Source organism: Zonotrichia albicollis, chromosome 2, assembly GCF_047830755.1.
Source record: "Zonotrichia albicollis isolate bZonAlb1 chromosome 2, bZonAlb1.hap1, whole genome shotgun sequence".
Lineage (NCBI taxonomy): Eukaryota > Metazoa > Chordata > Aves > Passeriformes > Passerellidae > Zonotrichia > Zonotrichia albicollis.
In genome coordinates, this window is record NC_133820.1 from 95,422,768 (window position 1) to 95,449,901 (window position 27,134).

Here is a 27,134-nt window from a genome sequence, read left to right on the forward strand (position 1 = left end):
AAGATCCATATATGCAATGTAAACTGCTGTTTTAATGACTGGACATATTTTTAATGCTGGAGGATAGATTTCACTTTCTTCCAAGCAAACTGAGAAAGCATGCAGTATCACACTCTTTGGAAGCAATCTGAGTTTTTATGTTCTTCTTCTACTACTTTTTCTACTTTTTCACTTAAAAGGCTAAAGAGCGGATATTTAAAGTTTGACGAAAATGCATCAGGTGATGATGAAAATGGAGTCACAGTGTCATAGAATGGTACATGTTGGAAGGGACCTCAAAGATTCTTCCGAATGCCTAACCTAAATTTCTCCTCTTTCAGTTTGTACCCATTACTCCTCATCCTCTCACTACATGCCCTTGTGAAAAGTCCCTCTCTGACTTCCCTGTTTTTGCCCTTCAGGTACTGAAAATTGTTATGAGGTCTCCATGAAACCTTCTCCAGGCAGAACAGCCCCAGCTCTCCCAGCCCTCTTCATAGCAGAGGTCCTCCCACACTGATGGACTTCATGGCCTCCCCTGGACTTGCTCCAACAGTTTCATGTCCTTCTTATGTTAGGGCTCCTTCTGAGCTAAGAAGAAGTGATAACACCTCTTTTCCAAACACTTCATGCCAGCATTAGGGGAGCGAAGGGACGGGATGTTACACATTATGTGAGGACTGGTGAGGCCACCTCTTGAGTACTGTGTCCAGTTCTCTGCCCCTCCATTCAGGAAGGACATTGAGGTGATGGAGTGGATCCAGATAAGGGGAGTACAGCTGATGAAGTGTCTGGAGCACAAGTCCTGTGAGGAGTGGCTGAGGGAGCTGGAGTTGTTAAGCCTGGAGAAAAGGAGGCTCAGGGGAGACTTTATCACTCTCTAGAACCATCGAAAAGGAGGCTGTAGCCAGGCAGTGGTCAGCCTCTTTCAGGCAACCAGCAACAGGACAAGAGGAAATGGCCTCAAGCTGTGCCAGGGAAGGTTTAGGTTGGACACAGGGAGGAATCTCTTCACAGATGGGGTGATTGGATACTGGAATGGAATGCCCAAGGAGGAGGTGGAGTCACTATTCCTTGAGATATTTAAGGAAAAACTGGACTAGTGTCCTGGTCTATTGGACTCGATCTCAGAGGTCCTTTCCAATCTGACCGACTCTGCCTTTCAAGGCTGCTGTCAGCTGGTGTACAGGGGATGACCGGGACAGCTGCAACCCTTCCCTCACGGCAGGCTGGCCTCCGAACCACTCTCCCCCCACGCGGCCGCCCCGTGCCGCAGGGATCCGGCCCCGAGGTTCTCCGCCCAGGCCCGGCCCGGCTCCGCCCCGCGGCCCCGCCGCCACATAAAGCCGCCACGGCCTCCTCCCCGCCCCCGAGCAGCGCGGAGCGAAGGCTGAGAGCCGCCGTGCGCTGCCGCCATGGTGTTGAACCCGGTGCTGGGGAAGCTGGTCAGCAAGCGGGTGGTGCTGGCCAGCGCATCGCCGCGCCGGCAGGAGATCCTCACCAACGTGGTGAGTGCGGCCCCCGGGCGCTGGCCTCGCACGGGCCGGGGGCTGCGGGCGGCGGCTGCTGCCAGCGCCGGCCGGGCCTGCGGGGCCCGACGCCTCCCGGCCCGCCCGCTCCCACCCGGGAGAGCAGTGGGAGGGGAGCGGGGCAATAAAGGAGATGTGTCCTTTCTGAAATGCATTGGTGCAGAGCAAAGGAGGCCGTAACCTGTCACTGAGGCTGTTCAGTCCCTGTGGAGGAATGTGTGAGCCTCGCTGGGTGGGCTGCAGGAGGCTTTTGAATAGCACTTGGGTATCACCTATCGAACTTAGCTTGCTTAGTATTACCATTCTTAATTCTCCCGATTAATTGAACTGAAGTGGAAGAAATAACTTCAAAATACGGATGTGTGGAGAAGCACCGAGGTTCAATCATGTACTAAGTTACTAGAAACACAGCATGCCTGCTGAGTGCTGTAAATGTACAAGTGTAACCTAGAGCAAAAAGTTGGAAGAATAGTTGGGCATTGTTTGATGAAACCAATCAGACACTGTCTGGTTTTGGTTTTTGTTTATGATGTGTGTAAGGACACATAAAGTGCAGTAAAGCTCCTATAAGAATGTGCACTGCTGTTGCATGAGTGAAGTGCTATTCATGGATTCAGTTTAAAACAATCAAGTAATATAATCCTTTGTTTATGAAGTGTCTAAGTTTATACTATTAGTTTTTATATGGAAAGAGTAATGAAATTACAAATGTGATTAGGCTCTAATAAACACGGGCAAAATCAAATATACACACCAATTTCAACTTTCTGCTTGTTTTGTTTTAGATTGCTTGTAAAAGATATGTATGCGCTAGACACAGATAGAAGCACTGGGGAGTTTTTTTGTGTGTGTTTGGGGGTGAGGTGTGTTACATGTAAAAAGCAGATGTCAAATTTGCTATTTGCTTAATATGCCTTTGGAGCAGTGTTTAATAATGAGGTCAGATTGACTGCATCACTTTCCTGTGTTACAGGGCCTGCGGTTTGAGGTGGTTCCATCCTGGTTTAAGGAGACACTAGAAAAGTCATCTTTTACAGCCCCTTATGAGTATGCTGTGGAAACAGCAAAACAGAAAGCTCTTGAAGTAGCAAACAGAATGCATATAGTAAGTTACTAACTATTACTGCAATGAGCTTTTTGTCATTAGGTGGTGCATGTTACTGTGACTTATTTGCTTGCACTGTTTAAGTGATCGCTGAGTCCTTTTTCTTCACTGAAGGCTAATGTATGTTTTCCTGTCATTTGTGAAAGATGGTGTCTTGAAATTGCCTAATCAGAAGTCTAATGCGTGCAGTTCAGGCTTTCCACAAAATGAAGTGGCCTGCATCTTTTGTCAGCATCACACCTACTCTTGTAGGGGATGCATATTCCATATTTTTTTGAACAGTCAGGTGTGTGGCTGACCTCATTCCACATATTTGACTTACTTGTTGACTGTGGAGACAGACTCCACAGAAAAACACTGATGGGATTCCAGTGCTTTGCAGTAGCTTTCACTGAAGGAATGACAAGAATAGCTCAGGAGTTGTGAGTATAGTAGTACTGGATGAAAGCAGAAAAAAAAAATACTCTCTTTCCTCAAAATGTGTTAAATCAGAATTTGTCTATCTAATTTTAAGAAGGCAGAAGTAGATATTATTTCAGATTCTGTTAGAGAAGGCATCCATTTTGTATCTTAAGTTTTATCAAAACCAGTGATGCAACTTACACTTTCAGTGGTGTTTGACTTATGCCCTTGGCTGTGATCACTGTTTGAACACATAAGGCTCACCAGAGGCTTGCTATGTAAGGCCCACATAAGGCTTGCTACCAGAACCTGTTTAAAAGTTGAGCAGATTAAATCTCACAAAATTGACCATAATATTTTCTTAATAATATAGCTCTGAAAGAGAGGGGTGTTTGCTGATCCTATTCTAGCAGCAGAAAAGGAATGTTGAACACTTTAAATTAACAGTGTTGCCAGATGTCACCATACTTCAAAGTAAATATTGCATGATCTCCAGTGTAAATTGTTACCCAGTTTTCTGTCAACTACCTTCCAGACAATGGTACAGCATAGTAGAATGGATTTTAAACCCAGCCTCAATACATTACTTACTTTGGGCTTTCATTGCAAAACACTGTGCTGGTGATAATGCTGGTTCAGTGTATTTCGAAATGCTTCTTCATACAGGAATTAGTAGAACTAATTCTAGACATCGTTAAACAATTTAGAGCACATCAAGTCTTTGTCTTGTCTTTGGCTCTTTGAATTGCCTCCCTATAAATGTTTTATTATAGTGGTCACAGAGGCTTCATGTCATGCTGTGATAAGTAACAGCAGTATGCCTTGTAACGTGCAGGTAAATCAAAACTTAGCTATAAGGACAGATACTGTTTAAAATCAAGATAGTTTTACAAGGAATTTTTATATATTGCTACCTCTCATATTTAAAAAATAATAGATTGTGTTCCCTTTTAAGAGAAAAACACAAAGTATAGCTAAAAAAAGGGGATTTATTTTTCAGTAAAATTTTGCTTGGAGAAATGATCCTTGAGGGCTGTATTCTCTGGTCTCCAAGTCACTTCTTTAAAGGAATTGTTTGCCACCTTGAAGACCAGAATGACTTTTGAGAATGCACTTTATTTCCTGGATGCTTTTATTCATCAGTAACGTATTTGGGCAAATTTGTAGCTTGAGAATGGTGTGCTCAAGCCTCACTTTTATGGTGATATAAACATTTACTATTTTGCAAAAAGTGCAAAAGGAGAAATAGTGTCTTGCTTACAGGTCAGTGTAGAGCCTTACTTCTAAACCAGTAAACTGCTATTTTCTCACCTTATATCTTAAAAAATTTTCTTCTCTTTCCATCTTCTGACAAATGCCTTCTTATGCTTTTGCAGAAGCATATGAGAACACCTGATATTGTCATAGGAGCAGACACTATTGTGGTAAGAAGTCTTTAGTGATTTTGCATTATTTTCATTTATGACAAGTCTAGAAAATACTTGTATCTTTAGGTTTAAGTTTGAAAGCTGCCTTCACTGTGAAGTTATACCTGCATTATGATACATCTTTTTGGGATGTGTTGATGTGGCTTTTAGGGCTTTTTTTTCCCCAACAAGGTAATTTTTGAACTCTTGAGAGCTAGAAGCCTTGCTGCTGGTTTTGGGGCACTAATACTGCCATAAATATTGCCTTGGATCTCCCAATATGTAACGGAAATTCTGTTCTCAGGTGACTTGTCTGTCAGGAAGTCCAGATCATGAGAACAGTCCTGTGCTCTGCCTTGTTGGAGGAGGTCACTTTGTATGTGACATCTTCACAGAGACAGTGAACTGTTTAAGACATAAAAAGTTGAATTATCCTTTTGTTTGAGAGGTGCAGCCATTGGAGGGTAGAGTATGGCACCGATGTGCTTGACACTAAATTACCTGTTCTACCAAAGTATTTGTGCTTCTTGCTCTACTCAATAGACTCACGTTTGAAGCCCTGGCTGAAATCATGATATGAACATCATTTCTGACCTCAGTTTTTGAGAAGTGAGAAAAAGCAGCATACTCACTCTGTTTTTCTGTTTTAGTCTGTGGATAAGCAGATCCTGGAGAAACCAGTTGATAAGCAAGATGCATACAGGATGCTATCAAGGTCTGTAGTTTTAAGTAAGATATGAAATTTGAAGATGCAGTTTCTCTCCATCACTTAGATTCTCAAAAGGGTTCCACAGAAGGGATATATGCAAATTTTTGGGGTTTTGTTTTGTTTGTTGTAAGTTTAGTAGGTCAGTCTCTTAATTAGGGATATGAAAAGCACTTAAATATTTAGCTTTTTAGAACTCCAGGAAAAAAGGCAGACAAGATGATGCATCTTTGCATATATCCAAGGTGTCAAGTGAAAATTTTCACACAGTTTCACCTTACAATTTGGTGTGGAATCTTGTGGGGGACAGAGCATGTGAGATGCTTCTGATCTCATCCAGAATTATCCTGCCTAATCTTTATGAGATTATTCCTTAAATAGTCTCTTCGAAGATTCACAATCCCTTGCTATTATACATCTGTTGCTTACACAGCAGGTAATAAACTCCTCACAACTAGTTGGCCACAGCGTGGCACTCTGGAGCCACTACAAGAGAGAGCCAGGGGTGAGGGAATCTGGGCTCTTCCTCTGCACTCTGGCTTGCCATGGGATCTCTGGGGAGCAGTGTGGATGAAATGAGAACATATGCTCTAGTTCCCTATTACATGTCTAGTCTGAGTTACATCACCTAGCTGTTTATTGCCACCTTTCAGTGAAGACAGCCCTAACAGTAGAATTTATGCCAACTGGCCTTCTCTAATGCATTTGAAATAGTCACTTTTCTGATGTACAGTGAATGAGCTGATACCATAGACTACTCTTATACAAGTGGTATTTTAGAGACTTGAAATGACTGCAGCTTTTGGTAGTGTTTTTTATGTGGTTTTTTTTTTTTTTTTGTGTGTTTTGCCATTATCTTTTCAGGAATATTGAAATAAAATTTGTTTCTTTAGGATACATGTCAGATCCATTGAGTGATACATTAATGAAATGGTCTGCTTCTCAGGCTGTAGCAATATAATCATGTAGAATATTTCATAAGACTGTTGCTTAATGGACATTTTTTGCCTGACAGGTTAAATGGGAAAGAGCACAGTGTTTTCACAGGAGTGGCTATTATACACTGCCACAGTAAAGGTACGTGTCATTTTATTACAACTCAGTATTTGTATTAAAAACTACTCTCATGATAGCTTGTACAAATAAAGAAATAGGATGAAAATGTTTCATATACAGTCTGAATTGGTTTTCTACTCGAGAACTACCTTATCAAAATATAAATTAAAGACTCCCCACAAAAGCCAGCCTTCTTCCTGTATTCAGTTTTCACACAGAAGGGAAAGTGACAAGACAGTGGAGTTCAGAAATACTGTCTTTGAAAGCTGTGACGCTAATTGAAAGGCCAGTGTAAGTGGTGGAATATTCTAAATTAAATTCAAGTAAGGTACTGTAGACAGTGAGACTGAGCTGAATGTGATCCATTTCAACTTCATTCTGTGTTGTGCTTAGACCAGTTGAGGCTTAGTACCTCAGACTGTTAAGAAGCTGTAGGGAGCAATACACCAATGTTCCTTATCACATAATGTATAGAGAAAGTGAGTCATTTTTATGGAAACTACCATAAATAGAATTTGAGGAGTGTTTAAAGGGCATTGTCTGATAATTGTGCCAGTAGTCTTTTAGTAGAGCTTTTGCAGACATTTCACTGGACATAGGCTTTCTGTACACAAATTTACAGTTTTTGACTTTTTCTGGAATGGTTGCTCTTAACTCTTGTAAAATGGAATTACATTTAGTATTGCAGTACTGCTAATATGCTAGTACAGTAGAGGGAGAGCTGCTGCAAAAAAAATAAAACATGTTTTATTTCTTTTGCCCACAGCAAAGGGCATGTTCCTGTGAGCAACCCAGCAATGTAAATAACACCTTTACTCTAGGAAGAAGGTTAAGTGCAGCCAGCTGTAGTAGTGATACTGTAACAGCCCATCTCATTTGAAGTGTACAAATTTGAACTGCATCACAGTCAGATGAATAGCAATATACCTTTAGTCTGCAGATTCCCCAAGAGATGCAGTCAATAGAACAGTTTTTTGGAATTACTATAAACTGTATTTACAGTTTATAATTACAATGTGCTTTTTAACTTGCTAAAGATGGATTTTTTTACTAGAATTTGTTATCAATACTGAAAGACGTGGTAATCTGTCTTCATATGCACCAATTTTCTTATTTTGTTTGAGCTTCACACTATCACTGTAAGAAATTGGTTGGCATTCTTCCTTTGGTCTGTACTGTAGATATTTCTTACTCTCCTCAAGCATTTCCAGTGCTGCCAGAACTGTGGTAGCAGGAGATGCTTGGTGTTTATAGAAAAGAGTAGAGAGAGCTAATAATCTGCAATGTGCACACTCATCTGTGCAAGGCTGTTACCTTTTGAACATGTTTTGGAAAAGCCTTTGTCTGCAGTGACGGCAGGGTCACAGTGTGCCTCATGCAGGAGGGTCCATACCCAGGTCTGCAGTACTTTATTGCACCTTCCCTCATCCACTTCCAGCTACAGAAGTCTGAAATAATATTGTCATCTCTTCAGAGATGGTAGGAAGGTGACGGTGATGATTCTTGATGGGACTGCTGGATACCCAAGTCTGAAGTATACGTGCAGCTGCGTGTACCCACTTTTATGACAGCTACATGTTGAACTCTGATATGTTAAGAGTTCTTTGACAACACTCATAAAGTTGAAATGGTGGCTGTAACCTTCTTTGTACTCAGTGCTGGATGTGTGTGCCAGCATCCATAAATAGCTTTGTGTAAGCATTGGTAATTTAAGAGTATATTCCACACAGGAAGAGCAATCTGTTATCCCTGAGACAGGACTGCAGAGGCTGAAAATGCATACTTACTGTTTTGGGAAAGTTGAATCCACTGTCCCTGAAGACATACATCTGTGCAATATATTTAATTTTTCTCAAGCAAAATTGTAAAATGATTAAGAAATACAACCTAGATTTTATGCTCTCTAAACTACAATTCCTGTTTCTTTCTGTAGACAATCAGCTAGAGATGGAAGTCACTGATTTCTATGAAGAGACTAAAGTAAAATTTTCTGAGCTGTCTGAAGAGCTCTTATGGGAGTACATTCACAGTGGAGAGCCAATGTAAGTAAGACCCTGATGCCATCACACAACACTTGAGAATAGTCCTTAGGGTACATTGTTAAGCCAGTGTAAAACATCATTCTGTGTTCTGTGAAATTTTGTTCTGTGTGTATGAGAAATGATAGTATGGGTGATGCAAGGGCACTGTTCTTTTGTTCTTGTGTAAAGCTGTCATTTCTCCAGTGAAAGTGAGCTACCTTTTTAGAACCCTAATGGTTTTGAAAAGTGAAGACTTTAAATACTCTGGATTAAGCAAGCACTTGTGCAATGTACAATTATCTTTCTGTTAGCAGAACCATTCAGGGATCTTCAATGCCCAAGACAATGCATAGTTCATTACAAACAGGTGAAGAGAGGTAGTGTTGGATAATCAGGGCATCATGGAACTGTATTGGGAGAAAGCTAGAACTTGGTGTATTTAGTTTATCAAAATCACTGCTCTAACTCAAGGAACACCAGCTTAGTTTTTACTTATCCTTGTGAGAAGTGAACACCCAGTTTGTGTGTGTTACTGTGTCAGAATTGTCCTTCAGTTTATGCGTTTCTGCTACACTGCTAATATAGTTACTGATCTGTATAGGCAACATTTGCAAAGACAATATACCAGACAACAGCTATTCCATGGAAGAAATAGGATGAGAATACAATGCCTAATTACTGCTCCTAAGATGAAGTTCACTAGATTGCTTTAAAAAAAAAAAAAAGTACTTTTTTGGAGACAACAGGGGAAAGGAATTTGTCTTCCCTTTGTGTTAGCTGGACCGGCCTGAAGGCATAGTTAGCACTATGGACTGCATATCAGGTGATCTGATGTGAACTTTTGTCCCTGTAGCTTCAATTTTGACCATGTAAGAAATTGTGGTGGTTGTTGAACTCATTTGTGCTATAAAACAATAAAGCCACGCTTTACTGGGGAAAAGAAACCACTGTGGACTTTGGATATACTTCAATGCTTATGTGTAAATGAGGTGTACTTGGTGAACATGTAAGGTTGACAGCTTATTGAATAGACTGGTTTTTAAATTTGATAATATGGAGAGAATGTTTTGGCCAGATTGCAGCTTGTAATAAATTCCGACATAGGTTTTTGGAAGGTGATGTTTACTATGCCAGTTAGTATGATGTTTAGATTTAGTGGGCCATAAAGTTGCACCTTGAAGGAGAAATGACCATGGATTTTTAGGAAGAATGTGAGATTGAAAATTATATTGGAATATTCTGAATATTTCCTCTGGAAGCAAATATCTTCAGCAGTACTTTGCTGCACCAAAATGGTTCGTGAGCAGTGCTGGGTTGTTTTGTTCATTCTCCTGGAAAAGGAGTGTGTCATCAAGGGTTTCTCAAGGACCAAAGGTTCAGAGAATGTATTTTATTATTCCCTGAGGCTGAAGAAAATTGATCTTTGTTTCTATAATCCTTGTTTAGATATGTCCCTATTACGTTTATATAATAGGAAGCAATTGTTCCAACTTTGCAAAGCAACTACTAACCATGGTGTCCTATAAATTTTGCAAAATTCAGTAAGGAGAAGTATCTCACAGCACTGGTTTTTGGTTATTTTTGTTCTCTTCTCCATGCCCACTCATACAAGTTACACAATTCTATGGATTTTTCTAAACCCATAGAAAAATCTATTCTATAGGTTTTTCTAAACAACAAGTGACCATTCCTTTTTTTTAATTTACATGGCAAAATTGTTTTCTGAAATAATACAAGACTTAATAATCACATGAAAAAAATAAAAGAAAAATGACTAGTTCTGGTTAAGGATTAAATTGAGTTCTTTTTCTATCAAAAACACGTGTACCATATGCAGTAGGGTCCATACCCAGATGTGCAATACTTTATTGCACCTTCCTTCAACCACTTCCAGTTACAGGAGTCTGAAATAATCTAGTCATCTCTTGAGAGGTGACAGGAAGATGACAGTGATGGTTCTTGATGAGACTGAAGAAGAAAATTGGCATATAGTATTTAAGTCAATCACTGGTGACAGAGTAATACTAGAAATACATAGCTGATGTAAAGTATGGGTAAGGAAGGAGGGGAAATTGCTGTCTCAAGGTAGTCTGTGATGAGGCTATAAAAACCCTCAAATTTTGGCTTCAGAAAGATGTTTTGCTTTTTGTTTTATTCCTGTTCCTCTTTCTAAGCAAGGATTTCTCCTTGCAGGCAGTCTCTTTCCTTTTTTTCTGTATATCTGTAGAAAGAAGGCTGTACCTCAGTAATCCTCACTGTTTGGGGTTTGTATAATGAGTAGACTTTGACCCAGCTTTTTATTTTGTAATCTTTCCCTTATGAACAAATTTATCTGTCTCTGCTTACAACTGCTAGCCTGAAAACTGATGTGATTTTAGTAGCTCTCCTCTGATGGCAGTGAAACTAAAGGACTCTACTGCAGTCTGGTAAGGAGGTGATGACTGAGCCTTCAACTCTACAGCTTCACATTTTACTGTGAAGGAATAAAATATAAAATATAAAAGTTCTTTTCAGGATCCAATCCAGAACATGAAGTGTTGTAGAAAAATAAATGTGTAGCCATTTCTGTTCATCTTCTTGCTGGGAGTATGATACTGATGCTTTTGATGGTTGTAATGTTTTTTGCCTACCTGTAAGCATATACCAAAATAACTATAACTTCATTGGCAAATGAGAAGACATTTTAGTCATTATAATATTCCTCATGAAGTTGATCTAAATAATAATGTTATAAAAGAAAAAATAATTTAAACAATGACAAAGTTATAAGGTAGTGCTGACAATGCAATGACCTTCTTTCTCAAGCAGTTTGTGTAATTCCATACTACCTTAAGTTAATAGATCTGAGACTGACTGACCTTTGGTTTCTAAGCTTGCTGACGTAGGTTTTCAGATTCTGCTGTTATGTAGGAAACATACTTTTAACTGCCTTGTTCCTTGTATTAAAACAGTAAAATTGTTGGGTCTCCTGCAGCTTATCTGACTTGTACATATTTCCATTCCAATCTGTGGAATTTGCATAATTACACCTAAAGACAAACTAGATTTCCAGGGTTAGTTTCTGTGCATGTACATTCCTGTGCCAAATTACTAGTATTACCGTGACATCTGAGAGCAGTGTTGTGAACCACAACTCTATTCTGTCTCAGATGGTTGCACAAGAGATGGATGGATAGGGCTAAATAGAGTAGTGGATCTTATTTGAATAGGCTGCTCTTTTCCAAGGAAGTCTTGTCTTCCCAATCCTCGTTTGAGGTATTCCTATGACTGAGATCTGTAAGATGCTTTCTGTAATGATTTGAGTTCTAAAAGGTCATCTTTATTGAGCTCCTTTGGGACCTAAAGGCTTTCCAGCCTCTTGTGGAATTGGGTGAGGTTCATTATGCATCTGGTGACCAGTGGCAGTGCTGCTTTTGGTGACACTGTTACCTTTTTGGTAGCCACGACTGGGTAACCTATGGCAACACACTGACTGCAGTCACCTGCTGCTTAGGTGACTGTTGCACTTGCACTGTCTGAAGCATCAAGACCTTTGGCTCCTCACCCTTAGTAGAAATTCTGATCCTTATATTTATCTTGTTATTTACAAATTGAAGTGTTGAGCCTACCTAGTAGATTTGGTCTGCCTGTAACTTAGGTATGCTAGAATTCTAGCCTCTGCAGTTCTGGTGTACTATTAGTGTTCTGTGATATCTCTGCTCTTAAACTTGATTAGATCTTTGTTGGTTTTGTTTTATCTTCCTCAGGGACAAGGCTGGTGGATACGGTATTCAGGCCCTTGGTGGAATGTTAGTTGAGTATGTCCATGGAGACTTCTTGAATGTGGTGGGATTTCCTCTGAATCACTTCTGCAAAAAGCTGGCAGAATTGTACTATCTGCCCTCTAAACATAACATACAACATAAAAAGTATGACTCTATCCCTTCTGTGGACACTTTTGAGAACCTCAGCGATGGAGAATCTTCAAATTTCACAGAGCGCAAAGTTGCAAGTAAGTTGGACCACAGTGGGATGCATTCCTCAGGAGCTGCTTACACTTCTGAAAACACTTCTGCTGTCAGAACTGGTTTTACAGTACCTTTGGAAAATCAGAATGCAGTGTCACAGAGTGCACCAAAACTTCCATCCAAAATTCTAGAGCTGATGGATGGTTTTAGAGCTTCAAAGGTAAGGGAAAAAAGCCTACTCATTACATGGTTGTCTGATGCCTTTGTTTCACTGCACTTCAGTATGTAGCAGGTATTGTGAAATATTTCAGCTGGAGAAGAAATATATTAATAATTAGTAAAAAAGGACCACTGATGTTCTGGAGAATCTTAAAATAGCTGAAATTTCTGGTGCAGTGCAAACATTGCTGGGTTTGTCTCTTTGTATTTGCTTTTACGTGTTCTATGAAATTTCAGTTATCTATTGGATAATTTTATCCCTTGAGTTGAGACGAAAAGAATTTGCAGGTTTTTCTTTTTTTACTGATCAGAAGAGCACAACTGAGCTGGAATTATATACTCTTAAAAAAAAAAAAAAATTAATGTGATTAACTCACCTGACTTAACACTGTGACAAGAATTGTATATATTATATTTCCTTTCTAACTTTTAAGGCTTTGCATTAGAATTCTGTGGAAGATCTTAATTTTTTTACTGCCTCTTTAGAATATTAATTTTAATAACCTGTTTCATGTTCTGGATGTGTTTAACTGATAATATCCATGCTGTATCTGATGGAGGCATACTCATAGCAGCTCACAAACAAGGTCACATGCTCTGTGTTTCAGCCAGGCCTGATGAGGAATGCATAGCTGGACATTTTAATTACTTCCAGATTTTCTGCATAGTTCCAGTTTGGCAAAGACAATAGTGAAGAAAAGGAAGAAGAAATGAACAGTGATCATTCTAATAGGTCACTGGTCTCCAAGTTATTCGTGTTTTAGGAAGATGTCTGAAAAAAAGTGCTAAACTGGCAGTGAAATGCAAACTTGGAGCTAAAGATCCAGCAACTTGGAGGTGAATGGAGGGGGGCACACCAGACAGTGAACAATAATTTTGCTGAAACAGTGGAGAGTTGTGCTCAGCTCTGGAGGAAGACTAGTGTGATCATGTGGTTCTGTGGGTGTGCTGCTTGCAGGCATACAAAGCTGTCCTGAGAGGTTTGGAATGAAGTGGCTTTGAGGGTGCTGCATTTGTGAACTTCTTGTGTACCTATGGGGAGTGACATATTTGAATGGGTGAGATGATGCTTAGCATTTCTTCCATTTAAGTAAAAACAAATATGGATAATCATCAGAGTGTGGCTGTATATTACTTATACTGTTTACAGTGATGTGATGCTGAATAGTTTTGTGCAGTGAAAGACAGTGGAAGCTGGAAATAAAAGAAACAACTTTACTTTCTCATTACTCCTGTGTAAAGTCATAGTATGAAGTACTGAATCACATGTTGAACTTGTGGGATTTTTTTTCCCACTAAATGGATCTTTGTAAAATTAATTACCAGTAGTGATGAATTGCAATCTGACAAAACTCATTATGTTCCCATTTGCAGAATAGGTATAAGTATACAAAAGCATTTATTTCCACCAAAACTCTAAAGTTTTTTTCATTTTGATTCTTGGGTGTCACTTCAAGAACTTTATAAAGTGAGTAAAGTCTCCCACAGGTGAAGGCATTGCTGTCTGTTTCCCTGTGAACCACTCTGTTGCAGAACAGGAGGAGATCAGGGTTAAATACCTGCACGTTAAAAAACTTCGAAGTTTACTGTGTTCCAAATTTACGGTCTGATCTGTACTCATATCTTTTACATTTTTTTCTTCTTTAATTCCTTTTTTTTAAATTTAACTGAGAATTACTGTATGGGTTGGTCAGCCAAGTTTTCTGCCTTATCTTCTCACCTTCTTTTTCCTGTTCTAATGGTTTCCAGTTGGTATGAGTCCAAAGACTGGGCAGGTCTCAGAAGCCATCTGGTTGTAAACTAGGTGTAATTGGCTCAGTATTGTGAAAGCCTGAATTATAATAAATCCCAGCAATATGTTCTTATTAAGGTTGTTATAAAATAGAATAAAGTAATGTGAAGATTATAGAATATAAATGCATGCAGTAGCGGACCTACCTCTCAAAGTTAATCTTTTTCTCCCTTTGATTTTTATCAAACAGAATGTCAAGGCCCTTCTTTCCTTAATTACCTTTAGATTTAAATTTCATTATAGTTGCTTGCAGTTGTAAAGAAGTGGATTCTGTGATTGCTGCATTTGCCTCCACTGTTGTGCTCTCCACAAGTTCCTTGATTTTAGGTGTTTTACCTGCTTCAGAATACAGAAACTGTAGAATTGCAAATTAATTTTGAATGGAGAGGTATATATTACTATATTTAATTAACTTTACTCTCTGGTTTGGTTAGCATATCTTGAAAAAAGTTCAGCTAAGGTTTTCAATTTAAGGCAGCCATTACCCATTACTTTTTCTTCACCATGAAGTACTAGCTGTTCTTTTGTCCCCATCTGTACACATCCTGGTAAGGTGTGCTTGTAGTGCAGTTGTCCTATGAAGTCTTATTCTTTTTGTTCTTAATCTTTTTCGGTTTTTTCCTTAATTTTGATAAAATAACAACTTGTACTTTAGCAACTGAAGCTGTTACACTATCTTGGTGGAGACTTTTGAGTTCCTTATGCTTTGCGTCTATCAAATTTAATTTTTCATTATTTAATAATAATTTTTATTATCAAATTTTGGTATTGGTTCATATGCTTAAGAATGTTCCATTACATCAAACAGCCATATAGATGGAGAAGTGCTAAATATATAAATAAAGTGGGTCTTCATACACAACTTTTAGGCTGCATTCCAGAATACTGTGAGTTTCCTTCTCTCCCAAACACCATTGTTAAAAGTTCTGTTACTTAGCCAAGATACTGAAACCCTCTGAGAAGGAAGGGAGCAATTTTTAGGAGGTTTGTGAAATTGTGTTGCAGTAGTTTAACAGTAGTTGTGTAGAATAATTGTAGGCAAACAATATAATTCTTCTGTTTTCTGATTTCAGTCTTTTAAACACAACATAACAATTTTTTACCTACACATAGGCTCTATTTGTAGCCTCTAAGCTGAAGATATTTGATCATCTGAAAGATAAAGGTCCAACGAAGGCTGTGGATATTGCAAATTACGTTGGAGCCTCTGTATGTGGAACTGAAAGACTCCTTGATGCATGTGCTTCTCTTGGATTACTGGAGAAAACACCACAAGGTGATTAATTTACCCTCTGTGCAACTGTATACACTAAAAGACAGACAGGACTGGAAGAGATGCTTTTAAGGTCACAGGTTCTGACTTGATATTGTGGGTAACTTGGATTTGGGGCAGAGGGGAATGGATTCCTTTGCTTCATTATTAGTAGCTGGAACTGTTTCATGTGGTGGAAGGCTTTATGTAATGAACACATTCAAGTCTCCCGTATGGAAACCTTAGATTGTTTTTGCTCTCTGTACATAATACTGACCAGATTTCTAAGAAAAGATTGCATGAACAGTCCCAAGGAACAGTGTAATAGCTCAGATCTGTCATCTGTACTTGAGTCACAGCAACCCCATGCAGCACTACAGGCTGGGGGGAAGGTGGCTGCAAAGCTGCCCAGTGGAAAAGGACCTGGTGGTGTTCAAGAGCAGCTGAACATGAGCCAGCAGTGCCCAGGTGCCCAGTGAGCATCCTGGCCTCTATCAGCAGTGGTGTGGCCAGCAGGAGCAGGGCAGTGACTGTGCCCCTGTGCTCAGCACTGGCCAGGCCACAGCTTGAATCCTGTGCTCAGTTTTGAGCCCCTGATGACAAGAAAGACACTGAGGTGCTGCAGTGTGTCCAGAGAAGGGTAATGGAGCTGCTGAAGGGTCTGCAGTGTAAGTCTGGTGAGGAGTGCCTGAGGAAGCTGGGAATGTTAAACATAAAGCAAAGGAGGGTCAGAAGAGAGCTTATTGTTCTCCACAACTACGTGTGAGGATGTAGCCTGGTGGGAGATGGTCTCTTTTTACAAGTAACTAACAGCAGGATAAGAGGAAACAGCCTCAAGGTATGCCAGGGGAGATTTAGATTGAATATTAGGAAAAATTTCTTCCCTGAAAAGATGGCCAAGCATTGGAACAGGCTGCCCAGGGAAGTGGCTGCCTCACCATCCCTGGAGGTATTCAAAAGGCATGTAGATGTGGCACTTGGGAACCTGGTTAAGTGGTGAACTTAACAGTGCTGGGTTAAAGGTTGTACTTGATAACCTTAGAAGGCTTTTCCATTGAAGTGATTCTGTGTTTCTATCTAAAATGATTGTCAAATTCCATTTCCTTCTGCAGCAGTGCCATCAGTCTTCAGCAGAGGATCAGGCTTTTAATGGGGAGAATTCTGCTATCTGTCCCTCTTTGTGGACAAGAACTTAAATTTTAGTGCTCCTAACTGGAACAGTCCATGAATGTGTATGTAAATGAGGGAGTCAGTATTGGAATTAACTTTTTCAGTCAACACTATATAGTTCTAAGTTTCCATGTGTATCATTTACATAGTAAGACTTGAAATAATTAGATGTAAAGAAAAGAAAATGAAGGACTCTTTTTAACTCTGTTAGAGGACAAGACAAATGAAAAAGACCCAAAGACAAAATGGAGAAAGCTTAAATTCAGGAGAGAAGCAGTCATAATCTAAACAAAAATAGTCAAGAATGAGAACTTCTAACACTGTCCATTGAATATTAGGTATCTAACTGAGGTACTCTGGTTTAAAATAAAAAAAAATAAATCGGTGTGTATCTATATTTTCCAGCATCTAAATTCTTTTTTGAAACTAAGTACTTGCTCCTTTAAGAATGACAAGACTTTCAGAATTACTTTTTGTGCAAAAGTTTTAGTAATAGATCATGAGATCAGGATTACTAGTTATTTATGAAGGAAAACATGCCTTCAGATTTTAAACAAGAGTTGCACAGTACTGAAACAAAGCTGGTTACAACTGTGTTCTTCCCATAAGGTTACAGTAATACAGACTCAGCAAATACCTACCTGACCTCAGATGGTAAATACTCACTTCATGGCTACATTATCCATTCTAATGACCACCTTTGGCCTCTCTTCACAAACCTGGAGTTTGCTGTCAAAGAAGGGAGCAGGCAGAATCATCGAGCCTTTGGAAAGAAAGCAGATGATCTATTTAAGGTAATATAAACTCTTACTAGTATCAAAACCAGTAGTGAGGAGCCCAGAACTGCTCTAGGGACAAATGGAGATTGACAAGTTTTCTTCAAACAGCTGTGTTTCAGAAATGGTAGAAGCACAATGCAATTCACGAGTCCCAGGCTTCTGTTCTCTGCAGCTTTAGGCTGTGAAGTAGTGGAGCAATCACAGAATATATTGGGAGATTTGAGTGCTGACAAAAATTCTCCAGATGAAGTGTTGCCCATCCCACTGACACTCAGAACAACCTCTGGGCCTGATGAATTGACATTTGTGTCCCTTTTATAATACCAGATAGTACCTTACCACACATGTACTCCTTCCATATTGGATGCCAGTCAGGTGATAGTGATGTGCATCCAGTTTAGGCTGTGCTGTGTAGTCAAAGCTGGTTCATGTTGATGCAGTGGAGAAGGGATCTAATCTCCTTTATGAAGTTTTTTAGTTTTGTATAAGCTTCAAGCTGATTACTATTACTGATAAAATTATAATCCTTCTGCTTTCTATTTCAATCTATGGTATTCCTTTCCCAATGCTAGCCCAAGTGGATGTAATCAGACTGGAGAATCACTTAGGGGTATAACTAGCCTAACTTGTCATTTACTCATCTGGTGAAGCAGGTTGAGAGGCATAAATATTTGTCTCTGTGTAAGCAGAGAGCTGCTAGTGTGAGCAGGAGAATGTCTTTGACAGCACTGCTGGCTTAAATTGTACTTCAGACTACATCCTGAGGTCCTTAATTTGTATTAAACTTCAAGATGGTGATGAAGGCAGTCTCCTGAAGGAGATGTCTACATTCCTCATGTATTGTCAATGGAACAAAATAAGGACTTCTGGAGACTTAAAAGCTCTGCCAGCTTCATGTTAGTACTTAAATAAGTGGAGGACAAAAATTCCATTGGAAATCATTCAAAGGGTCGTTAAAGGGAGTTAAGATACTTTGCTTTAAGATAGCTGTTGGAGTAGATGTCTAAATTTATATACAAATTAAGTGGTTTAATTAACCACTGGAGCTTATCCTTTGTTAAATCTGGGTTATCAACTTTGCTTGGGTGATTCTTGTGTCCAGTTTGGACCTGGGCTCCATATGTGTACAGGATGGTGTGCCTGAGAAGAATCTATGGTCTGCCTATGGCACTATGCACACCACAGCCTGGAGATACTGCCACTTCATGGTAGTTGCAAAGCCAGCCACTGGTGAAATCTATATAAACGTGAAAGGTAAAGGGATTTGTGTGTTTGTGTCCTTGAAAAGGTAAAGGCATGAGATTCTGCTACTGAATGCTTGTTTGTTCCCTAATCAAAAAAAAAAAAAACAAAACCAGAATGATCTTTAGCATTTCTGATTTATGGTATGGCCCAATTATCTAGTTATTTTTTCCATCATGGGAGAATACATGTTTGAGTGAAATGAAAGCAATTTGTGAGGATATCAAGAAGGAGCACTTTTTCTTTCATTCTCCTAAATCTGTCCTTTCAAGGTGTCTGTGTGATCAGAATTCTCGAGAGGATGCAAAAATCTGCTTATCACTACAGCAAAGGATTTGGATGAGCAAATAGTCAGTGGCATTTTTAATGGACCTTTTCATTTTGGGAATTCTAATGTTCACCGACTGCCTTGGTTGTACATAGTTTTAATTAACCCTGAAAATAAACCTTAATTATGCTGCTTTTCCCCCTTTTTAGGACTATTATCACAGACAGGAAGTGAAGCAACGTTTTATGGCTGCCATGCACAGCATTGCTCGCCTGACAGCAAGAGATGTGGCTACAGCATTTGACCTTTCACAATTTAAATCTGCTTGTGATTTAGGAGGTATTGCTTGTAATTAACTTGTATATAATAAAGGGAAAAGCTTGATTTCAATTCTGCATTTTATTACTTAAAAGACATGTATTTCTTCACTAGAGCTGTAGTAATATTATCTACTGTTGTTTTTCTGATACTGCAAGGTCAGGATAAAAGAGCAGTGCAGCTAATTGAAAGCAGAGTTACCTAAATGGTATTAGAATAGCTTAAGACAAGTGAATGTTTGTTTCAATCAGTTACATGGCTCAAGGCTGAAAGTAAGATAGTGGCTCAGGTGATACGGCATTGAGGTGAGAGTGCCATTTTCAGCAGTGTTGTTGCTCTCCTTAGGCACATCCAGGATATTCAAAAGTAATGCAAGTAGTGAACCACCACTAGTGGGGTGTCAAACTTGAAACACTGCACTGCTAAAACAAAAGTTTTGATTCTTTTCTAATGGATTTGTTTTGTGTATTGTTGTAGTTACTAATATCTAATATGTCCATCAATATGTTGAAGACTAGTGATATACCTGAAGAAACTCTGCTTTTTAGCATTCCCTTTTTTTTTATAAGAAACTCTGTGCTTGGAGCTGCACAGAGGAAGTGTTATTATATAGGGAAAGATCCACTGAAGGAAGAATAATTTTAGTGCCTGAGGAGGTGGACTGTATCTCAGAGGAATTAACCCAGCACTGGTACAACTGTTGCCACTTGTGTAGAGACTCCAGAACTTCACAATCTTTACTATGCTGGAGAGTGTCAAATTTCATATATGTCAGTGCTTTGTAAATGCTAAACAGTTAGAGGTGTTCTTCTTCAGCAAATATAAGTATTTGCCTTTTCATTTACATTTTGATACTCCCCAGAAAAACCCTGAGGTACTGATATCAAAGGTCACATTTGCAATTCTGTGTCAGTAAGGAGTCATGCCTGCATTCCACAACCTTTAAAACCTTGCTCTATCAACCAGGAAGTCTTGTTTGTTGTTGAGCTGTCTATCTCTGGTTCTGATTGGATGCCTCTGTTTCACAATGTTGTATATAGCCTTGTCTTTAAAAATGTCTGCAAATTCTGGGAGAAAATAATTGAATTGACTTCTTTAAACTCTTAACAGGTTGCACAGGCGCTCTGGCTTATGAATTAGTACAAGTATACCCAAATCTCAAGGTCACAGTATTTGACCTTCCAGAAGTCATTGCAAACACCTCTTACTTTCAGCTTTCAGGACAGCACACTGCTCCAGTAACATTTGTGTCAGGTAAATGTAGCACATGATCATTTTTCTGGTTTCTCTTGTCCTTGAGCACAAACAGGCTCTTTTGCTGCTGCTGCAACCCCAAACATATCTTAGTACAAGGCAGTATAGGTTCACCCAGGCTAAATGGGGACATAGTATTTTTCAAGACTGTGGGGATAAAAAAATGCTTGGAGAATGTAGCTAAGTAGGTATGAATAAGGAAGTTTTTTAATACCCCTGGAAGCAAAAGCTACATGTGCTTGTCTGAGGTATTTCATTTCTAGACAAGTTCAAAATGGTGACTACAAAGAACTTTGTCTCCTTCCTTGCTTTATGTTTACTCTCCAGTGTTTTGTTAGAGAATTCTCGCCTATGATCTGCTCTTTAACTACACTTTCCTTATCTGCAAATCAGGGCATACTGTACCTGCTCATTCTTGTTACTTTTGTACTCTGCTGAAGCGCCTTGTTTTTGCAGTATGTACTCTGTGGTTTCTGCAGGAATGTCCTAACTGTTTTCCAACAGGTGACTTCTTCAAGGATAATCTTCCAGAAGCAGATCTTTACATCCTTTCACGTGTTCTTCATGACTGGCCTGATGAAAAGATACACGTGCTGTTAAGCAAGATATCAGCTGTTTGCAAACCAGGTATGTTTTATTATCCTTGTGAACTTCAAGGTGCATGTTAATGTACCTTTAATGAGCACTGAGTAATGCTTTTCTAGTATGAACTTAGGATATTTTTTGTTCAATCATAGTAGCTTTTGCCTGAATGTGTAGGCTTGCATTATGATAATACCTACTAATAAAAAGAAGGAAACAAACCTGCAAATAAAACTATAGATAATAAGCTTTTACTATAGTTGCAGGCTTCACTTGCAACTGTATCATATCCACAGTCTCTGTCATGCCCAGACTTTCTTCCTAAGCCCTGTATCATCAATTAATTAAACACGTGCTTATTTCTATACATAAAATTAGCCTAACTGAAGTTCCTTTGGGTAAATCAAGCAGCAGCAGTTTGTTTTGCTGTTGTTTTACTATCTCAGTAGTGTCCAGAATATGGTAAACTGGCTGAAGTTCAGTACTACTTTATGCACACATACCCTGAGAAATATGCAGCCTTTTTGACTTTCTACTGCATTTGAATCATAGAATCATCAGAGTATCTCAAGTTGGAAGTGACCCATAAGGATTATCAAATTGAACTCCTTGCTTCTTGAAGGCTTAACTAAAACTAGTTCATATGACTAAGAACATCATCCAGATGGTCCTTGAACTCCAGCAGGTTTGGTGCTGTGACCCCTTCCCTGGGGAGCCTGTTTAAGTGCCTGCCACCCTCTGGGTGAAAAATCTTTTCCAATTGTCCAGTCTGAACTTTCCCTGATGCTTCATTGCATTTCTTTGTGTGCTATCACTGGTTCACCAGAGAGAGGAGATCAGCACCTTCCCCTCTATTGCTCCCTTTGAGGAAGATTGTACATGGTGATGAAGTCACACCTCAGCCCTCTGTTCTCCAGTCTGAACAGATCAGGGGACCTCATCTGCACCTCATGAATCTTGGTCTCACGGCCCTTCACCATCGTGGTCACATACACTGAGGCACCCAAAATTACACACAGAATCAAAGAATATGCTGGGTTGAAAGGGACCCATCAGGATCCTCAAGTCCAGCCTCTATCCCTATGCAGGATGCCCGAGGGGTCACACCGTGTGCCTGAGAACATTGCCCAAACACCCATTGGACTCAGGCAGTCTTAGTGCTGGGATCACTTTCTGGGGAGCCTATTCTAGTGCCCAGCCATCCTCTGGATGAAAACCCTTTTCCTGATACCCAAACTAAACCTCCCCTGACTCAGCTTCATGCTGTTTCCTTGAGTGGTGTCACTGATCACAAGAGTGAAAAGATCAGTACTTGCCCTCCATTACCCCTTGTGAGGGTGTTGAGGACCACAACTAGGTCTTCAGTCAATCTACTCCAGGCTGAACAAAGCAAGTGACCTCAGCTGCTCCTTATAAGGCTTGCCCTGGAGACCCTTCACCATCTTTGTGGCCCTCATTTGGATGGTCTCTAATAGCCTAATATCTATATATGTGTGTATATATCTATGTATAGATATATACACACATATATATATGTCTTATATTGTGGTGCCCCAAAACTGCACACAGTACTCAGGGCAAGGCTGTACCAGCACAGAGTAGAGTGAGACAATCACCTGTTTAGTGATCATCTGACTAAATCACAGAATTTAGTGATCCTGTGCTTGGATGCACCCCAGAACATGGCTGTCCCTTTAGACTGCCAAGGCACACTGCTGACTCATATTCAGGCAGTATTACAGATCAAAGAAGACAAAAAGCAGAAAAGCCTGATTCCTTAATGCAAGTGTAGGTCTGACATTTGTTTCAGAGGAGAGGATGCAAAATAAGATCTATCCCATAAACTATAATCCTGTTTATAAATTATGAAAGAAAATTCTGGGTGACTGTCTTTATCTTATACAAAGTTTGCCTTATGACAGATCCTTACAGGAGTTTGGTTCAAATGAAAGCGAGGCTGAGTTTAAGAGCATAGGCAGGAAGTGATCTGAACTTCTGGCGCCAGTGCTCTAAACTTCTTTTAACAATGAAATGGTTGCTTCCAGGAAGAGATAGGTGAAAGTAAATTTTCACTGATTTCCACTGAAGACCATTAAAAAAAATCAATCTGAGGGAACCTCTGTCTCCAAAAAAGCACTTTAAAGTTGAACTTACACAGAACCACTTTTGGTTGTTTTGGAAATGCAGGAAGTGCCTTGCTAGTGACAGAAACTGTGCTTGATGAACAGAAGACGCACCCTTCAGTAGCTGTGCTACAATCTCTCAGTATGACTGAAGGCAAGCAGAGAAGCAGCTCAGAATATAAACAGCTACTGGAGAAATACGGATTCACAGATGTACAAATTAAGATCACAGGAAACTTATTAGATGCTGTTCTGTGCTTCAAGAAGAATCTGTCACTGTAGTGTGCCCACAACCAATCTGGAATGCTGAATTTTCTCCCCTTGTGCAATATACCCATCATCAACCAACTCATTTTGGCAGCTGAGGATCATGTTGGCCCTTTGTCTGAAGCATAGCTGTTACAGGCCCTGGATACAAGCTGGAGTGCAGCTTCTGCCAGAGTGAATTCTGTGCATTTTAAAAAGTGTCTGGGGCAGGCTGAAACACCTGCATGTGAAATACCTTCATGTCCAGTTCCTCTGTATACTGTATTAAGCTTAGACTTGGCATAGCTGTGTATAGCATGTCAGGTTAAAACTGCAAGCTTGTACTGAGCTACATCAATATATTAGTTTTCTTGGGCCATAAAATTAAAGAGAGTTCTCCCTCTGCAGTGTATTCAGTGGTTACTACTAATTTTTATCAGAAATAAAAAAAAAAATTAATATTGTACCATCTGCCTGAATTTGGGGATGACAGTCCTCTTTTCCACTGCTGTGTGAGACTTTGCTCAAAAACATTTCATAGTCTTTTAAAGCACTTCTACAAGCAAAAGTGAAAACAGAACAAACCTCAAACATGCTCCTACAATAGCTGTAGTGTCACAGAGGAACTTCAGCAGCCTCTGGCCTCCAGCCACACTATGTACCTGCACAGGCTGCAGCTGAGAGCTGTTCATGTTTCATGCTGCCACTTCTGGGGTTTTCTGAATATGGCTGAATAGCCATATTTGCTTTCTGTCTCATTAACTGAGATGAGTTTTAGGATTTATGTATAAAACCTTGTATGAAAATTTAAAAAAATAAAAGTTTCTTCATGCTTCAATCTTTAATTGGAGAGCTGCATACTGTATCCCATCTCTTCAAGTAACTTGTCACAAATGTCACCTCTCCTAATGTTTATTACTTTCCTGACACTTCACTGGTTTTTAATTTTTTTTTTCAAAGTGTAATGGAAGCCTTTCTGGAAATTAAAGTTACACTTTCAAACTAGCTTGCTTTCTATCAGTTGTGAGGTTTTTGCCTGTTGCTTGTACAGCAGAAGTCCCAATAAACCAGTGTGCAAGAGGCTGTGCCAGTACTGAATTACCAACCTCTGCAACTTAGAGTTAATGAGGAAGGTTAAGGCATCTGCCCAGATGTTAGTTAATCAGGAGTTACTTTGCTCCTTGGCCAATGGGTAAAGTGCCACTGTGGCTCACCTCATTAGGAGAAACAGGCTTCCTACAGAGCATTTCAGGTGCACAAAATCAGGGAAATGTCAGACTTCGCCATATTGGGGTTTTTAATTCTTAGCAGAAGGTTTCTATAAATGGAATTTTGACTGATCTTATCTCTGCAGATATTAAAATAGATAATGCCAAATATTCAAATGAATAAATTTAAAATGTTTCTTTTCCACATTGACATGAAGCTTGCTTTTTGCTTAACAGGTTTGTATGTTGAGAGAGACTCATTCTAACAATCAGATGTGTCTCATCTCATAGTTACTCATGAAGTTCATAATGTTGTTCCTTAAGCTGCTTTAAGCTGTTTGAGTCAGAAACAATCAAATCCTAACATTGGCACACCTGTAACTGTTAGAGACTTTAAACTGTGCCCCTAAGTACTATGTCTCTGACTGTAAAATTAGAATAGAATGTGTTTGGCTACCACCCAGCCTTCATTTACTCTGTGATTAATGCACAACACTAAGCATTAGTCCCTTGGGCATGGTGTCTGTGGTCATGTACCACAGCTTTGCACTCTCAGGATAATTAAGTGTTGGAGCAGATGATCCAGGGAGGTTGTGGAATCTCTGTCCTTGGAGGCTTCTATGTATGAAGCCAGTCCTGAAGAAGCTGAGCTGACTGCAGAGCTGCCCTGCTCTGAGTGGGAGGCTGGACTAGAGATCTCCTGTGGTCTGTTTCAGGCTCAGGTGCTCTACAATCATGTGATGCAGCCCAGTCACCTGAGGAATTATAAGCTCATCTTACTAATACACAAATTAAGTTTTTCAGCTCCTCTGAATATCTTTTGCTGACTGGTAGAAGGAGTGAATTTAATAGTCTAACACTGAAAAGATTCTAAGCAATGTACATAACTGAGGAAAATTTTCCTGACATGAAGAATGAGGGGGGTTAAGTTTTAAAAGGTTTTGATGATTATTGAATGTCTGAGCTGTACAAGTTGGAATGGCTCTGAGGAGATTGTCTTAAAGGTCAGAAAGGTATGAATGTTATGCTGCACTTCATAATAAAATCACTCTGAGCTTCTGCTATCTTGATCTTGGTGTCAGGCCGAAGGCAAGTATGTATCACAATGCTTTTGTCAGTAGCCCTCTCTTGGCTTCCCTTTTCCCTCACACTTCTGAATATGGAGAAGAAGACTCTGTAAATCAGATCATTTAAGTTCTGCTTTCATCTTTAGGTCAGTTCCACCACAAAGAATTCAGTTTCTACAGAAATAATGTACAGAATGTATTGAACAGAAACACTGACTTCTCCTCTGCTTCTGTAATGCTTGCCATCCACTCTTCTCTCTGCTTGGCATCATTTCAACATGAATGTGAAGCAGCAGTATATCCCAAAGAGATGCAACTCTATTCCTGTCTTATTGTTTCCTATAGTCCTCATGCCAAGTCTACACAAGTCATCCCCTTTTCCCCGAAAACAGACGTGACTTGACTTGTGAGTGTTTGATTTCTCCATACTGAGAAAGGGAATTTCCTGGGGTTTGTGAGAGGAGTGGATTATTCTTTCAATAGTGGATTAGTCATTTAATAGGAGAGAAAATCCATAAATGATAAAGGAATTCACCCAGGTCTTGTAGTTTGCACCCTTCTATATGGCAGCAGAAATTTTCTTGCCTGATAATGGATTAGAACTGTTGCATGTGTTTGTTTTTAAATTAGGCTGTGCAGTTTTGCTGGCTGAAATGGTGTTGGATGATGAAAAGAAGAACAGGAGCACAGCTCTGCTGCAGTCTTTGAACATGCTTGTGCAGACAGAGGGAAAGGAGAGAAGTGGCTCTGAATATCAAGCTTTGCTGGAACAACATGGATTCAAAAATGTCAAAATCAGAATAACAGGAAATTTGTTAGATGTCATTCTCTGTGTTAAGACTTAGACAAAAATGTAGTCTGGATGTCTTATACTTGTGTTTGATGTTTTGTAATTATCCAAATACATTCTCAACTTCCCATCAATACCATAAAAAAGAAATGTATTAAGAAATGCCATCTTTGTGGTATTACTTTTAAAAAGTTTATTACATTTAATTTAGACTTCAACAGAATGATGCCAGGAGATTCTGTCGCTGTACAACACGCATAGGACACAAATGGTGTCATCAGCCCAAGGGCAGTATTCACACTGCTGAGAACTCACTTTCTTCATACTTGGTGCAGTTAGTAGAGTTTTTAGACCAGCACACATTGCTTTGCCCCTGTTCCAGGAGGTTAATGTTGGTATCAGTTTAATGCTCCATCACCATCCATTTTAGTATCATTTTATATTGCACCCTCTACTGTAAATAAACACACTCTAATCAGCTCTGGAAACTGCTACTGCAATGGTGTAAGATTGGAAACAAGAACTGGAGCAGCAGCTTCCTGAGAGAGTTAAGACAGACTGTTCTGCTTTGAGAGAGGCTTCCAAAAAAAGGCAGTTATATAAAAGCACAAGTTTCCTCTGTGATTGTAATTTGATATTAAATCTGAAGGCACCAAGTTTGTTTCAAGAACAT

At 39.5% G+C, this 27,134-nt stretch overlaps 1 protein-coding gene across 2 annotated transcripts; it reads left to right on the forward strand.

Annotated features, from left to right (window-relative positions):
* The first annotated feature begins 1,328 nt into the window (after positions 1 to 1,328).
* Positions 1,329 to 26,626, forward strand: ASMTL (acetylserotonin O-methyltransferase like). 2 transcript variants are annotated; one of them, XM_005495538.4, is made up of 13 exons: positions 1,329 to 1,487; positions 2,482 to 2,613; positions 4,392 to 4,439; positions 5,072 to 5,136; positions 6,143 to 6,204; positions 8,117 to 8,225; positions 11,951 to 12,371; positions 15,276 to 15,438; positions 17,194 to 17,378; positions 19,083 to 19,212; positions 20,302 to 20,445; positions 20,950 to 21,072; positions 26,302 to 26,626. In XM_005495538.4, exons 1-13 carry the CDS (start codon positions 1,395 to 1,397, stop codon positions 26,514 to 26,516), a joined length of 1,890 nt encoding a protein of 629 aa, XP_005495595.2. In that variant the 5' UTR covers positions 1,329 to 1,394; the 3' UTR covers positions 26,517 to 26,626. The 2 variants fall into 2 exon arrangements, with proteins under 2 accessions (XP_005495595.2, XP_005495594.2); XM_005495537.3 differs by lacking the exon at positions 26,302 to 26,626 and adding an exon at positions 23,215 to 24,594.
* The last annotated feature ends 508 nt before the right edge of the window (positions 26,627 to 27,134 follow it).

Excerpts from the sequence above, each read along its gene's own strand:
- ASMTL (XM_005495537.3), top strand. The coding sequence starts at position 1,395 with ATGGTGTTGAACCCGGTGCTGGGGAAGCTGGTCAGCAAGCGGGTGGTG. Across the intron at positions 5,137-6,142 it reads GCATACAGGATGCTATCAAG|GTTAAATGGGAAAGAGCACA; the intron begins GTCTGTAGTTTT and ends TTTGCCTGACAG. Across the intron at positions 17,379-19,082 it reads AAGCAGATGATCTATTTAAG|GACTATTATCACAGACAGGA; the intron begins GTAATATAAACT and ends CCCCCTTTTTAG.